The 17266-nt window shown below is 36.6% G+C and overlaps 1 protein-coding gene and 1 long non-coding RNA gene across 2 annotated transcripts; both read left to right on the top strand.

The window, feature by feature from the left end:
• The first annotated feature begins 6799 nt into the window (after positions 1-6799).
• Positions 6800-7745, top strand: LOC144567743 (germin-like protein 5-1). The gene is made up of 2 exons (XM_078317907.1): positions 6800-7063; positions 7177-7745. Exons 1-2 carry the CDS (start codon positions 6928-6930, stop codon positions 7719-7721), a joined length of 681 nt encoding a protein of 226 aa, XP_078174033.1. The 5' UTR covers positions 6800-6927; the 3' UTR covers positions 7722-7745.
• An 8072-nt stretch (positions 7746-15817) lies between these two features.
• On the top strand, positions 15818-16278 carry LOC144567074 (uncharacterized). Its single transcript, XR_013515352.1, has 3 exons — positions 15818-15867; positions 15992-16090; positions 16195-16278. It is a non-coding gene; the product is annotated as an uncharacterized LOC144567074 (long non-coding RNA).
• The last annotated feature ends 988 nt before the right edge of the window (positions 16279-17266 follow it).

Raw genomic sequence — 17266 nt, 5'->3', positions numbered from 1 at the left:
TTAATATGGAGATCACATCTAACGGTTTGGATCGATCATTTGGACTTTAAAAATTGAAAAATGACTTGGTTGCACGGGAGGCTAGGAACAATCGATTGTATATTAGCCTACCTCTATATATATATATATAGAGAGAGAGAGAAGAGGCCACTCCAGTCCTAAACATTCCCACCCTCTTGAGACAAAAGAGGCAATTTTTAACCTAGCCACCGCCAGTGCTAAACACTCCCACCCTCCCTCCTCTAACCAGGCCACTCCAGTCCGCCTCATGTCCTAGTCAGCTTCTTATCTCTTCGTCGACTCGGACTATCTCTTCGTTTTATAGCTCTGTTGGTGGAAAGTGCGATACGAGAGGTGAAGAAAAGAGACGTAGCCCCTCTGTCTCTTTCCTTTGTCTTCTCTGGCCGCCACTAAACCCTAGATCTAAAAGACTATTTCTCTCAGCTTTATCAAATCGAGACGTCACCCTAACCCCGCCATTATCTGTCTTTAAAGCCTCACCATAACCTTAGGTAGGGTTAGGGGAGACTGCGGCCTCCCCCACCCGCCGCCGCCGCCACCACCACCAAAAAAAGAGGAAGAAGAAGATGCCTCCATCTTTGTGTTGCTAGTCAGCTGGTGCAGCGGAGAGCAAGAAGGTGAGAGAAGAGATTGATGACCGCTTGAGTTAGATGTTGTGTTTTTAGCAGTGTTGTTTAGTTGTTGATGAGTGTTTTAGATTTGTTACGTTATTTGAATGAGGGTGTTGTAATGTTGTGATGTGAAATGATGTAATTTTAGTTTTATTTAATGAAAAATTATGCTTGACAGACATTGTTAAGATTTAAAAAAAAAAACAGAGAGAGAGAGAGAGAGAAACTACCATACATTGCAATACATTGAGGGCTCTATGCATTGCGTTGTTCGATGTCCTTCAAAATTTGTGCAGATGAGATAGATGAGATTGGAAAAATATCGCTGGATTTCAAAATTTTTGAAAATGGACCCTCCATTTCCAAGCAAACCCTCCCACCCCGTCCTTTCTTTCTTTCTCACGTTGAGAGAAGCCAGCCCTAAAGGCGTGCTCCAGACAGGGGTATGCGGAGGGAGGAGAATGGTGAATTCACTGTGCAGAGGTGAGAGCTCATCAGACCGGAGTTGACCGGGCGAGCTCACTTGCTCCATAAGGAGAGAATCGGAGAGGGAGCGGAGGTAAAAAAACATTGTTCGGAGGTGAGCTCCGTCAGAGCGCTGGCCGCTCAGTGCCTTCATGCGGCCATAATCCCACGCCGCATCTTCGTCCCAATCTACCCAGCCTTCGGAGCGCACCACGTCCTCCCAACCCCCGTCGAGGTCGTCCCAATCGCGACCTCTGTTCTCCATTAGCCGAGCATTTACTTCGCATTGCTAATGCCGCTTACTTGTACATTCTTCCATTGCGTCTTCATAAATTATCGTAGGCTCTCTTCTCTTCTGGGCCCAATGTGCTTCGTCTTTTCTTGTGTAAATTGTGTAATCCTCTTTACAGCCCATTGTGAATTATCAAGGCTCGTTCTTCAAAGGCCCAAACACCTCGCTAACTACTACGGAATTAATTATGTATCTGGCCGGTTCACGTTTGTAATCAATTTTTAAAGTTTAATTCAGTTTAACTACTTAATTAATTATGATTGTCCCTTGCGCTACCCCAAGGGAAAGTCAATATTGGAGCTCCATGACTCCTCCCCACCAACACCATGATTCATGCACTACAATCAATCAATCAATTAAACTAATCAGTCTTTATTGTTTTATTACTTGTTTATATGTACCTATACGTCAACGCTTATCATATGTTCCTTCCCCAATTAACTACGGAATGTAGAATTTCGATGAACTAGTCAGACCGCAATATAATATAATATGATCGAAAGAATATCCTATTCAAATGCGTTATCCTTCCAGCGCGCAGATAATATTGTCGCGCGCAAAACGGGGAATGAAAGAGAGAGCGTAACCTACAGCTAGTGGTTTGCAACTCGGGCGGGTACGGGTACTCCGGGTATACCCGTCTTGGGTACGGGTACGTCTCGGGTACGGGTATACTTGGGTACAAGGGTATTCGGGTACGGGTATGGCGGGTATAATTTTCAAAACCCATACCCTACCCGTCCTATACCCTTACCCGTGTACCCTTGACGGGTAAGGCGGGTACGGGTACGGGTAGGGCGGGTACGGGTATTTTTTTTTTTTTTTTTTTTTTTGCTGTTTTTTTTCTGGTTTTTCTGGTTTTTTCTGATTTTTTCTGGTTTTTCCTGATTTTTTCTGGTTTTTTTTCTGATTTTTTTGGGGGGGAAAAATCAAATTTTTTGAATTTTGAACTGTGATGAACAGTACTCGGGTATACGGGTATGGGTACTCGGGTAGTCGGATACGGGTTTAGTCGGGTACGGGTTAACTCGGGTAGGGTAAACTCGGGTATTGGTCTAAAATAACGGGTCCGGTCCGGTTTTTGCCCGTACCCGCGTACCCGAGTACCCGACTCATACCCGAGCTCGGGCACGGGTACCCTAGCTGGCGGGTACGGGCGGGTATACCCTTAACGGGTTTTATTCAACCTCTACCTACAGCTCGGAAATATATTGTTTTACTATTTTCTTGACCGCGTTTATTTCATTGAAAAAAAATATATTTCTCTTCCTCTTTATAATTATTTGTCCTCGTATTCTATATATAAGTGTTTTATTACCCATTTCTTTGTTGAATTGTCATGTGCAATAATTTTATGATTAGGGGTTAGTTTCTCATAATACTATCTTAATCAAAGATAATCTAGCCATTAAAGATTGGGTTGTGGATTCTAAATATCAATTTTGTTTATATCATGAATCTATTAATCATCTCTTTATAAATTGTACATTAGCACAGCAAATCTGATTTTGGCTAGACAAAAGCCAATTTATAATGCAATCATGAATAACTTAGGATAATATATTTGAATTTGCATACTTTCTTAATGTCATAGATAGGATAGGTTTCTTAATTATCCTTAGTGTTGTTAGTTGGAGTCTGTGAAAACACAGAAATGATGTTTGCTTTACTGCCTATGCTATCAAAAGTATTATAAATTTGATTTTACTAATTAAATTACTTTGTTATTGGGCAGGAAACATGAATAAGAAAATCAAAGATACAGTTGGAGATTGGCTTCCAGTCCTAGAAGATGCAATCCCCCTGAATCAGTATATGCCAATGGAGATGGTGGCTTTTCAACCAAGTGTAGAGGTTCCTGGACAGAAAGGAGTTGCTAATGTGATACCATAGTGAAAGATGAAGATGTCTACACAATTTTGCCAAATAGTTATACTTAGCCTTAGCCCAATATTTTGTGGCTTAATTTTAGCAAATTTAACATACTTTTGGGGCCTTGCCAATAGCAAGCTTTAGCAAATGTATTACCTTTTAATTAGCTTTTTGGTATGTAATGAGTAAGGATGAACTCCAACTTACTAGATAATTCTTGTGTTTAACATATTTCAACAATGAAACGGGCAACTTTTTGTCTTTTTAAAAAAATAATAATAATAATTTTATGATTAATTTAAGAAAATTTGTGTACTGGATTCCTCTTAAATTTTTTAATAAATGTGATTATGGTTTCGTAATTAAAATTTATGACAAAATAAATATAACTTTCCTATCCACCTTTGTAGTTCATAAGCATAATTTTTTTTTCATCATAATAAAAATCTTATGCGCATTTTTTTTCTAAAAATGAACTGTGCACACTTTTCCTATGACCATTTTTATTAATACCCTTAATTTTTTTTTTAAAACTGCCCCAATCGCCAGGCCCACGGGCGGCCCAGATCCTCTAGCAGATTGCCTGGGCCAGGGGCGGTCCGCTAGGGACCAGACCGCCTGGGGGCCGGACAGTCCTCTATTTTTTTTTTAGAGATCTTAATATTTTGATTTAAATAATTTTGTGAAGAAAAAATTTTCTTGTATGCCAAAAAAATAAGACATTTGATATATTTGTGAGTGAGATGTCGTAACTCTTTATAACTTTGATTTGATTTGTCAGTTGGATTTCACAAGTCTAAAGATAACACTAATTAAGGACTTTGCCTTGATTACAAATTTTTCAAGTTCTGACAGCTTGTTGATCTTCTTCTCTTATTTCTGGTACTAAAACAGTAGTTTAGAGCCACTAAAATATGTTCAAACCTCAAATTAGATTCCTGTCCATGCACAAGCACCCTAAACTGACCTCTGGTATGGTACCAAGTCCAAACTCAGCAGCCAAGCACTAGGCAAAGGCCACTGGTATAACATCAAATTTGACCTTTACTGGTAAATCAACAAGTATGGATTGATACAGGGATCAAACTGCAAAAGTGATTGTACCAGCATGTAGAGCATTCAAAAATACACATAATTGATATAAATTTCAATTTATTTGGATTTTTCTACAGTTAGTTATGAATTTCCAAAGTTTAGCTTTCGAAAAAACTTTAAACAGTCATAAATTTTGCTAGGAAAGTCGAATTTGCACGTATGACCACTTTTCGGAAAGGGAAGGGGGGACGAGATGGGTCCGAATATCGCCCGGGAGAAACCCCCAAGCATCCAAAGCATCAAAATTTCAAAAAAATGTCGTTTAGTGCCTCAAAAATTCAGTTTAAGTTTTTGTTTGATGGTAGGCATACAACGATCGGTATTTTGTTTAGTCAAAAGCCTAAGAGATTATTCAAGAATTATCTATATTTACTATTTATTATGTTCGTTTATCTATCTACGAGCAAATGGTATATGTTGACAATAATCAAATAATTCAATTATTCTCTCTCTCGCTCTCCAATTATTCTCTAAAAAAAATAAAGAAGTTGACATCATTGATGCAATCTAACCATATTTTCTTGTGTATATTTGAATAAAATAAATTATTAAGAATCAAGACGAAGTCCTTAATTAGTGTTATCTTTAGACTTGATATATAAAATGACAAATCAAATCAAAGTTATAAAGAGTTACGACATCTCACTCATAAATATATCAAATGTCTTAGTTTTTGGCATACAAGAAAAATTTTTATTCACAAAATTATTTAAATCAAAATATTAAGATCTTTTAAAAAAAAATAGAGGACCGCCCGGCCCCTAGGCGGTCTGGTCCCTAGCGGATCGCCCCTGGCCTGGGCGGTCTGCTAGAGGATCTGGGCCGCCCGTGGACCTGGCAGTCGGGGTAGTTTCAAAAAAAAAAAGAGTGCGGGGGTAGTTTTAAAAAAAAAAATCTTTTTTTAAAGGTATTAATAAAAATGGCCGCTTTTCCTATCAATTGCTTATATATGATTCTATGTTTTTATTTATGGGAAAATTTATAGTGTACCCATCTAAACTTTCATAATAGCCAATTTTCCCATGAATACAACATAATATCCAACATACCCATATAAACTCAACTCTCTTTCTTATATCCCCATTCATTTATTTTATATTCTATTTAATTATTTTAAAATTTATATTGACCAATATACCCTTTCCTTCTCTTCCCCTTCTCTTTCACGGACAAAGATGCATTTTACTTGAGGTTTTTCGTCACAATTCGGCTATCTTTCTTATATCTATCATTTTCTTCCATTGACTTTTGAACTCTGTCACACTCTTTTCTCTCTAATTTTATCTCCCCACTACTAACTTGTTCCACTTTTTTCCTTTCCAAGCATGAAGATATTTTTTTTCCCTTTTGTACTGATAACTTTATTTTTTTCTTCAAAAATTGGAATGAATAATATATGTGTTGCTTTCGATTATTATACGGAGATATTGGTGGGATGCTGGTTGAATTAGAATTTTCCCAATAAATGTATGATGTCATTTCATTCTGTTTTAGTTGAAGCATGCAAGTTATTTTGCAACCAGCTTATTGTGTGTTCACTAAGAATAGTTTGCACCTTCTTGCGACAATTCTATACAAAGTGAGAATTTTAGTCTTTCGACAGAGAGAGCATGCCCATACATTGCATCAGGTAGCAGGGTTAGCTATACCAAGCCATGTATCTGCTTGTACGAAAAATACATTAATTCCTTCTAAAACTTAATCTGTCTTGTAAATGCTCAAAGACATGAAGACGTTTAGATACCTGGAAGGCACAAATTTTAGTTGGGTTGTGAGAATTCACATCCTCCCCAATTCTATACATTAATACATGTCTTGTAAAATTTAATGTGTGAAAGAGAAGAGGAAGATAAGAAAAGGGTATATTGGTCAATATAAATTTTAAAATAATTAAATAGAAGATAAATTAAATGAATGGGGATATAAGAAAGAAAGTTGAGTTTATATGAATATATTGGATATTATGTTGTATTCATGGGAAAATTGGTTATTTTGAAAGTTTAAATGGGTACACTGAAAATTTTCTCTTTATTTATTTCAATTATAACATTAATTTCTTAACTAAAATGAAGGTCCCTTAGGTCCGTTGACTTTGCGTATTACTTCCATTATAACATTATTTTTTTAATAGTAAGAACTAATCAAGAAGTACATCGATCTTGCTTAAAATTTTATATGGTGCAAATAATAATACCAAATTTAATCTAAGATATATATATGAACGACTATAGCACCCTTGTGAAATCGACCCATGACTTTATCATAATAATGGAGGTACCTCATTTGTTGGATCGATGTACATTAGTCACCAATAAAAAAAAAAAGGTATACCTTACCTTACCACTTGCAATATTTAACCACCCAACTTGCAATATTTAACCAAACAACCGATCAATTAATCTTTATTATAATATTACTTGGTTAGTTGGTTATATGGATATGTCAACGCTCTTCCACATATGCCGTGACCCTCATCCCTTAGGCCTCAGTTATATAAAGCATAGCTCCATCCATTACTTGAATCATAACTTACTTCCAATTACAAAGATATCGATCAAATTAATTAAAGCCATGGCCAAGATGATGTCTTGTTTCCACCAGCTGCAGGTTGCCACCATTGCAGTGTTGGTTTTTGTTGTTTTTCCTTCGATTGTTCAAGCCGACCCCGACATGCTTCAAGACATCTGTGTAGCTGACCTTGCTGCTGGTAAGCGCCATTGATCAAATGCATATATCTGTATAAATGTTAATGAACTTATTCAACTAATCAATCAAGTATTTATAGTATCTAAATATTTACACATGAATATCTAATTGCAGCCACTAGGGTGAATGGTTTCGTATGCAAGAACAACAACAACGTGACAGCCGACGACTTCTTCTCCAAGGAATTGGCAAATGCCGGGAACACGAACAACCTGATGGGGTCACTTGTGACGGCGGCAAACGTGATGAAAATCCCAGGGCTTAACACATTGGGCGTGTCGATAGCCCGCATTGACTACGCAGTGGGGGGCATCAACCCACCACACACGCATCCCCGCGCCACGGAGATTGTGTTCGTGATGGAGGGTACCCTGGATGTTGGCTTCATCACCACAGCCAACGTGCTTATCTCAAAGACCATCAACAAGGGGGAAGTCTTTGTGTTCCCACGAGGTCTCGTCCATTTCCAGAAGAATGCCGGATACATGCCGGCTTCCGTGATTGCAGCCTTCAACAGCCAGCTGCAGGGCACAGTGTCCATCGCCAACACACTCTTCGCCTCCACTCCTCCTGTTGCTGACGACATCCTTGCCAAGGCCTTTCAAATCGATAACAAAGAGGTCACGGAGATCAAGACCAAGCTCGCTCCTAAGACATAAGACTAGTTTAACCACATGTTCTTTCATATTCATCCAAAGTTTCAGCTAGCATTTGCTTGTTGATTGCTTTCATTTGCTGGCTTGTGGGTTAAATTAAAAGGGATGTTAATAATGATAATAATATCACAATATAATTAACATCTGTATCTTGTTTTCCTGTTAAACCAAATAAATATTGTTTTATAAGTTTGCCCATCATGAGTGTTGTAATGAGAATACATATGTGTTTTTTATATATACCGAGCTTTTGTTATTGAATATTTTCATTGTTGGAGACCAAATTTTACATTTTTTGAAATTTTTTTACTACTTATTAAGATAGTTTGAAAATCGCTGATTTTATTAAAATTATGCATCATTGGAAAACAACGATTTTCAAACCATCTTAATAAATAGTAAAAAAATTCAAAAAAATACAAAATTTGGTTTCCAAGCACATTTTAATATAGATTGAATATATAACGGTTTGAATCGACTATTTGGACTTTGCAAATCAGAAAACTGAATCGTTTGCTCCAGAAACTATGAACAAACGTTTTGAGTTTAGTCAACATATATATATATATATATATATATAAATTTGCTGCCAGCAACATTTCTGCCGGCGGTGCTGCCGCCGTTTTTTTATTTTCTGATGTTCAAACAATAAATCCAAACCGTTAGATGTTTAATCTATACTATAATCTACTTGGAGACCAAATTTTACATTTTTTGGAATTTTTTTACTATTTATTAAGCTGGTTTGAAAACTGCTGATTTCAGTAAATTTCTGCAGCATTGAAATCAGCGGTTTTCAAACCAGCTTAATAAATAGTAAAAAAATTCCAAAAAATGTAAAATTTGGTCTCCAAGTATATTATAGTATAGATTAAATATCTAACGGTTTGGATTTGTTGTTTGGACATCAGAAAATAAAAAAACAGCGGCAGCACCACTGACATAAATGCTACCGGCAGCAATTTAGCCGTGCCCTATATATATATAGAGGGCTATGGATAACATAGAGGGCTACGGTGCTACGGCTCAATATTCGAGTTTTCAAAATCCTAACGGTCGATCCGAACCGTTCATCTTGTTCTCCATATTAATATGTGTTTGAAGACCAAATTTTACCATTTTTTTAGATAGGTAGAAAATCAAATATTTGAATGGTGCACAATTTTTTAGATCAAGTGGTAGAAAATCACTTGATCTAAAAAATTGTGCACCATTCAAATATTTGATTTTCTACCTATCTAGAAAAATAGTAAAATTTATCCATAGCACCCAAGCCTTACTCTCTCTCTCTCTCTCTCTATATATATATATATATATATATATATATATATATATATATATATATATATATATATAGAGGTAGGCTAATATACAATCGATTGTTCCTAGCCTCCCGTGCAACCAAGTCGTTTTCTGATTTTTAAAGTCCAAATGATTGATCCAAACCGTTAGATGTGATCTTCATATTAAAATGTGCTAGGAGACCAAATTTTATATTTTTTGAAATTTTTTTACTATTTATTAAGCTACTTTGAAAATCACTGATCCAACGGTGGCTTAACCAAACAGTAAAATCAGAAGCTACCGTTGGATCAACAATTTTCAAAATGACTTAATAAATAGTAAAAAAATTCCAAAAAATGTAAAATTTGGTCTCATAGCACATTTTAATATGGAGATCACATCTAACGGTTTGGATCGATCATTTGGACTTTAAAAATCGAAAAACGACTTGGTTGCACGGGAGGCTAGGAATAATCGATTGTATATTAGCCTACCTCTATATATATATATAGAGAGAGAGAGAGAGAGAAGAGGCCACTCCAGTCCTAAACATTCCCACCCTCTTGAGACAAAAGAGGCAATTTTTAACCTAGCCACCGCCAGTGCTAAACACTCCCACCCTCCCTCCTCTAACCAGGCCACTCCAGTCCACCTCATGTCCTAGTCAGCTTCTTATCTCTTCGTCGACTCGGACTATCTCTTCGTTTTATAGCTCTGTTGGTGGAAAGTGCGATACGAGAGGTGAAGAAAAGAGACGTAGCCCCTCTGTCTCTTTCCTTTGTCTTCTCTGGCCGCCACTAAACCCTAGATCTAAAAGACTATTTCTCTCAGCTTTATCAAATCGAGACGTCACCCTAACCCCGCCATTATCTGTCTTTAAAGCCTCACCATAACCTTAGGTAGGGTTAGGGGAGACTGCGGCCTCCCCCACCCGCCGCCGCCGCCACCACCACCAAAAAAAGAGGAAGAAGAAGATGCCTCCATCTTTGTGTTGCTAGTCAGCTGGTGCAGCGGAGAGCAAGAAGGTGAGAGAAGAGATTGATGACCGCTTGAGTTAGATGTTGTGTTTTTAGCAGTGTTGTTTAGTTGTTGATGAGTGTTTTAGATTTGTTACGTTATTTGAATGAGGGTGTTGTAATGTTGTGATGTGAAATGATGTAATTTTATTTTTATTTAATGAAAAATTATGCTTGACAGACATTGTTAAGATTTAAAAAAAAAACAGAGAGAGAGAGAGAGAAACTACCATACATTGCAATACATTGAGGGCTCTATGCATTGCGCTGTTCGATGTCCTTCAAAATTTGTGCAGATGAGATAGATGAGATTGGAAAAATATCGCTGGATTTCAAAATTTTTGAAAATAGACCCTCCATTTCCAAGCAAACCCTCCCACCCCGTCCCTTCTTTCTTTCTCACGTTGAGAGAAGCCAGCCCTAAAGGCGTGCTCCAGACAGGGGTATGCGGAGGGAGGAGAATGGTGAATTCACTGTGCAGAGGTGAGAGCTCATCAGACCGGAGTTGACCGGGCGAGCTCACTTGCTCCATAAGGAGAGAATCGGAGAGGGAGCGGAGGTAAAAAAACATTGTTCGGAGGTGAGCTCCGTGTTCAGTTTTGACAAAGTTGTTACCTTCCAAATCGGGGTGTGCAGTTTGGAGGGGAGCTTCCCTTTCCTTTAATGAAGTTTTACTCCTAGTTTGTGGAGCACAGCCTAAAGGCGATTTTGAAACCGCTCCTCGAATAGTCGGGAAACTAAGGGGAAATGCTGTCGAAATTTTCTTTAATACTAAAACACAACTAACATGTGGCCACTACTGAGACAAAGTATTCAAAGAGTGGGATAGGATGGTAACCCGGCCCCATGTAAGCCATATTGTGAACAGAATTGAGTACCCCAACCTTGTTCTTAATAAATTGTGTTTTATTATAATTGCAGATGGACCGCAGTTGGATGTACGAAACATCACGTCTATCTGATGAATATATGACAGGTGTCGAGGAATTTATCAGAGTTGCTATGGAAGATATGGCGAATAAGGGGAGTGCACTGATGTCGTGTCCTTGTCGTGATTGTAACAATGGTCAAAAATTTTCCAACTCGAACCAAGTGAGGAACCATTTAATCCGCCGTGGATTCAAGCAAGGATATAAGTGTTGGATATGGCATGGTGAGAGTTTTCCAACCGACATAGGTACTAGTTCTGAGCATCAGGAATACTATACCGGTGGAAATGACAGGAACGATCTACGGGAATTGAAAATCGACATAGGTACTTGTACTGAGCATCAGGAATACCATACCGAAGAAAATGATAATATTGTGGTAGATAGTGTTGTTCGTGCAATAATCTTTTTCGTTTATTTGACTTATTTGCAAAAACATACAATTATTGAATTTTACGATTTCTTATATTTTCTTGAAAGATATGTAGGTTCAAGTCAAATGGAATTGCATTATGGAGTGCTTGGACTGAAGAAATCATGAAGACCTTTATCAAGAATACAAATTGTAAAATCAGATACTTGGTAAAGTAAGTTTGAGGCTATTTTAACAGAGGTAAAACGTTAGTAACGTTGTAACGTTTAAAACCTATCAGAAACGCTGAAGTAACAGCTTGATCAATCAGAAACAACTTAAAACGTTATAACGTTTTAGGATTGTCAGAACTGCTGAAGCACAGCTATACAGAAACAACTTGAAATGTTGTAACGGTTTTACAAAACGTTGTAACGTTTTAAAGATTGTCAGAACGATAAGTACAGCTGTATGAAAGCTAAAATTCAAATTATAAACGTTGTAACATTTTCACAAAACGTTATAACGTTTTAATTAAATCTGAGCTTCAAACAATTCCTGTTTTTTATTAAGATTTTACAGAGCAAAACGTTATGTAACGTTTTACTGAGCTGTCAAAAAATTGGAACCCTAAATCGTATTTTGAACTAAAACGTTGTAATGTTTTATAAAACATTGGTAACGTTTTATGTCAAACAACTCATTTTTGAGCTGACTCTATAAATAGGGGATTGGGCTTTCTTCACAATTATCTGAGCCGTCCCTAATTGCAAAAGAGGCAATTTTCTATGAGCTTGGTTCCACCATTGCTAATTGAGCTTAAAACTTAAATATCTCTCAAACAACCTCAAACCTACTTCACTAATCTTATGTTAGATTATGTTAAAGTGATCTATTGAGTGTTTCTCTTATTCATCTAGACTTTGAGACTTCGTTCTCACCTCGAGTAGCTCGTGTGACTTCTCTTGGTTGTAAGGACTCACCGGCGCACATCTCAAGTAGCTTGTGCGACTTCCCTTGGTTGTAAGGGCTCGCCGGCGCTCATCTTTTGTTGGCCGTGTGACTTCCCTTGGTTGTAAGGGCTTGCCGGTTCACAAGTTGTAAACCTTTCTTAGTGGGTAATATAGAAAGGCGCACCTAGAAAGAGGTTGCGACACCCCGGAGACGTAGGCCTTTGTTTTGCCGAACTCCGTTAAATCTCGCGTGTCAAATTTCTCTAAACTCATCTATTTACTTTCAATTGCAATTTAATTTCAGTTTTTGAGCAATTAGAAGTACTTTAAGTTTAACAGATAGATGTGATAATTTTGATTAAATGTTATGTGATTTAGAAGAGGATTTTGATAATGATAAGCAGTATTGTTTATTTGAGAATTTGTACGAAGATTCTAATAAGGAACTGTATCCTGGTTGTTCTAAATTTTCAAAATTGAAATGTGTATTAAAATTGTATAACCTTAAAGCATCTAACGGTTGGAGTGATAGAAGTTTTACTGAGTTATTACAAACTTTAAAAGAAATACGTCCGGATGGAAACGAGATATCACATAATGTTTATGAAGCGAAGAAAATATTGTGCCCAGTGGATTTGGAAGTTCAAAGAATACATGCGTGTCCAAATGATTGTATATTATATCGAAATGAGTATAAAGATCTTCACGAGTGTCCAAAATGTGGTGCATCACGTTACAAACCAAATAAGTTAACCAGCGATAAAAGTGATGATTATAAACCGAATAAAGGACCTCCGGCAAAAGCATTGTGGTACCTAGGGGTGTACAACGAGCGGGTCGAAGATATTTTATTAAAATTTGAATCCAACCCGATTACACCGGGTTACAAAAATTATTTACTTGACTCACCCATAATCTAACCCAACCCATCTATTTTTTTATATACGGGTTATTACGAGTTATGCGGGTTAGACGGGTTAAACGGGTTATAATTTTGATCGAAAATCTATTATATATCTTTTTACTATTATTATTAAAACTATGTACAAATAAAAGTGACAAACATAAATAAAATAGAAATAATTTAGCATATAACATCCATAACAAAAAAAAACATATCCATAATGTAACATCCTAAAAAAAAGACAACGACATATAACAATCGTATATAAAATTCATGAATTAAAAAAATATAACAATTTAAATTCATGTAGTGGATCATCCTTTCAACAGATATCTGATTTTTATCAAAGCTTAAACGGGTCAGATATCTCATATTTTGAGTGACCTACGTGTCCAGTGCCTATTCAGGGATAACGCAGGGCCCAGTATTGTTTAAGCTTTGAGATTCATGCAGAACGTCTTTGAACAGATGAGATTTTCCAAAAAGTCACGCAAAATATGAGATATCTCAGAGGATGCGAATTCAGCCTAAACACAGCACTCATCCTTTCAACAGAGATCTTCTGTGATTTATTTCATGTAGCGGGTCAAACTGAATGAATTATTCCTTCACATAGGTTTGAGGCCGGGTCCGGGTATAAACGGGTTATTAAGAGCAAACCCATGACCTGACCCAAAGTAACGGATTTGTCAAAATTCAACCCGTACCCGACCCAATAACATCTCAACCCAGTAAAATACGAGTCAGGTCGGACGGGTCAGACGGGTCGGGTGGGTCGACAATATTTTTGTACACCCCTAGTGGTACCTCCCCGTGAAACCGAGATTCAAACGTTTGTTCTCAAATGCTAAATATGCGAAATTAGTGCGTTGGCATGCCGATAACTGGAAAAAAGACAGAAAATTATGACACCCCGCTGATTCTCCTAAGTGGAGAAATATGGACAGAAAGTTTCCCGAATTCGGACGTGACCCTAGAAATCTTAAGCTTGGGCTGAGTACAGATGGAATAAATCCGCACAGTAGCATGAGCAATAAGCATAGCAGTTAGCCGGTTCTATTGTGCATTTATAATCTTTCGCCTTGGTTATGTATGAAACACAAATACATCATGATGACCTTGCTCATATCAGGACCCAAACAGCCCGGGAACGACATAGATGTGTATCTAGCGCCATTGATCGAGGATTTAAAAGAATAATGGCAACCCAGAGTGCAGATATTTGATGCATATAGCAAGGAGAAATTCACTTTACGGGCCATGATTTTTCGACTTATGGAAATTTGTCAGGTTATAGTGTCAAAGGAGAGAAAGTGCGTCCTGTTTGCCTGGACGATACAGTCGATGTGTGGCTACCTAAATCCTCTAAAAATGTGTACATGAGTCATCGTAGATTTCTTCCTACCAACCACGCACACCGAAAGAGAAAGAAAGAATTCAATGGAAAGACCGAGAATACTAACAAGAAAGGACAATGGGCCAACAAGAATGCAATGTTGCTTCTGGCCTTGGGGACAATTCATGTTCCAGTTGTACAAGGTGGAACAATTCACACTAGGCCTATGCCTCCCGACCATACAAGAGTAATGGTGGATGGTATTTGCGATGCGGACTATTTGGACACCCCATTACCTGTACCAACTGGCGAGCTAGAAACCGTAAAGGATGTCCTCGGCAATTTCACTACATGGCTGATGTCCATGATATTGATAGGTTCATATGAGGTATATTATTATTAAGTTCTTATACTTCTTAATTTGTATCTATATGATAGAGTTATAGTTGATTCTGGATTTTATTTTAATTTATTATGAAATTTTGCAGGAACCAGGCAAAGAGTTACAAGTTCATAAAGGTGGGAATGCAACGAGTCACTCCAAGGTGTTTGATGGTATCAATTTTGACAAGCTGGGACGAACATTCAAGCAGCTGCGTGATCGGTTTTCGGAGCTAGATGGCAGTCCATTCCAAATCGATCCGCCACTTGACCTTTTCCATCAGGTAGAGTCCATATCTGTTTATGCAGATGATTATGCGGCCTTGCTTACACCACGGGAGTGGCTCACTGTACCAGTTATTCAGATCTGGATGCTGTGAGTTAATAGTCGTAATAATTGCAGAATTTAGTACTTTTAATTCAAATTTCACAAAATAGAGATCACCTGTATGCAGGTATTGGCACAAATTCATCAAGGAGGAATTTTTCGATGAGCATGTTGGTTTCATGGACCCCAGCGAACGAATGCCACCCTGTTGAATAATGACCGAGGAGGTACACTTCAATACACAGGGAAAACACTCAAAGAAAATTGGGACAAGAGATTGATATTCATACTTTACCATCAGATGTTAGTGTTATATATATATTCTAATTTTTTAATATTTCTTTCAATTCATATAAATTATAGATTATGACATGCTACAAACCTAACATGCAAAAACCATTGGATATTGGTTGTGCTTATGCCAAGAGAAAGTGCATTGTACATGTACGATTCCGATAAGAAGAGTGAAAAAATGCTAATGATCACTGCTGCGGTCGACGAGTAAGTGCCTTCTTAAATTTTACGTTGGTTTAGAATGCTAATGAGTTTTTTATTGTTTTATCATTTCAAATATCTCTCGTAAGTACTGATTGTTCATGTTCATATTTCAACAGTGTCTTCATCAGGAAAATGGGTACTTCTTTAATGGTTCATAACGATTGCAAGGTAATAGTTTTTATTGAGATATGATTATAGGGACCTAGATGCAAAAATTTGTGAATATCTAGAAAAATAAGCCATTTGTATGCTCATTAACATACATTTCAATATTTTCAAACTTGTTATATAGTGCCCACAACAACCAACCGGATGGGAATGTGCATATTATGTCATGTTGCTCATGCAAGACATAATAAAGGAATTCCTCGAGGATTTTCCGAAGTTAAAGGTATATATGCATTTATATATTTTCCAAAAGAAAGCATTGTTGCTTCAAATATAATAAAATACACAATTAATTATGCATGCTCTTCTATCTTTTAAAAAATGTAGGATATTCCCGCTAAACATACTGTACAACACTTGGCCGACCTTCGTCTAATGTGGGTTCAAATTTTACTAAATGAGGTAAAGCCGAGAAGAAGTACAACAATTTAGGATGTGCTGTGTAAACTGAATTTGCATGAACATGAATTTTTTGTAATAATTTAGGATTTGTGTATGATATTTAATTTATGATGTGTATGTCTATGATATTTAATTTAGGATGTGTATGTGATTTGTATGCAAAAAATTATAATTTAGCATATTAGGCCAGCATATATATGGAAGCTGGCCAAATAAATAAAAATGGTTTTTTTTAGATTCAATAAAACATCAGGATCGGTTTCTATTAAAAAACCGACCTAGATACCAATTTTTATTAAAAAAAAACTTCCAAAAACAATTAGTATCGGTTGTTATATACAACTGATACTAATTATTATTTCCAATTGGGTATTAAAAAAACTGGAAAAAAAAACTATTAGGATCGGTTCTACTAAACAGCCGATCCTAATATATATTAATTGGGATCGGTTGTGTAAAAGAACCGATCCAGATTAATATGTATTAGGATCGGTGATTTTGTAGAACCGATCCAGATAAATGCCTATTAGGATCGGATATATCAAACAACCGATCCAAATAGTAACTATTAGGATCGGTTAAAGAATCGATCCAGATTAGTGTAGTATTAGTATCGCTTTGATCAAGATCGGTTAAAATCCGATACTAATGTGCATAAACAACCGATCCTAATTAGAGTTTTTCCACTTGTGATATATACAATTTTTTTTTTATAAACTCATTTTTTTATAATATATGTATATATGTATATATACATATATTATATATTATATATATAATATACATATATATATACATGTATTATATTATATATACATATATATACATGTAGAGTAAGGCTACGCTAGTTCACGAATTAAACGGGGTGTTTTAATTCGCTCTCATATCTCTAGTTTCGAAGTCCAAATAGCCGATCCAAACCGTTAAATGTTTAATCTATATTAAAATGTGCTTGGAGACCAAATTTTACATTTTTTTGAATTTGTTTACTATTTAT

The sequence above is a fragment of the Carex rostrata genome, chromosome 16 (genome assembly GCF_964058835.1).
Source record: "Carex rostrata chromosome 16, lpCarRost1.2, whole genome shotgun sequence".
Taxonomy (NCBI): domain Eukaryota; kingdom Viridiplantae; phylum Streptophyta; class Magnoliopsida; order Poales; family Cyperaceae; genus Carex; species Carex rostrata.
The sequence above is the reverse complement of the archived record's forward strand: the minus strand, read 5'-3'. Positions and strand labels throughout refer to the sequence as shown.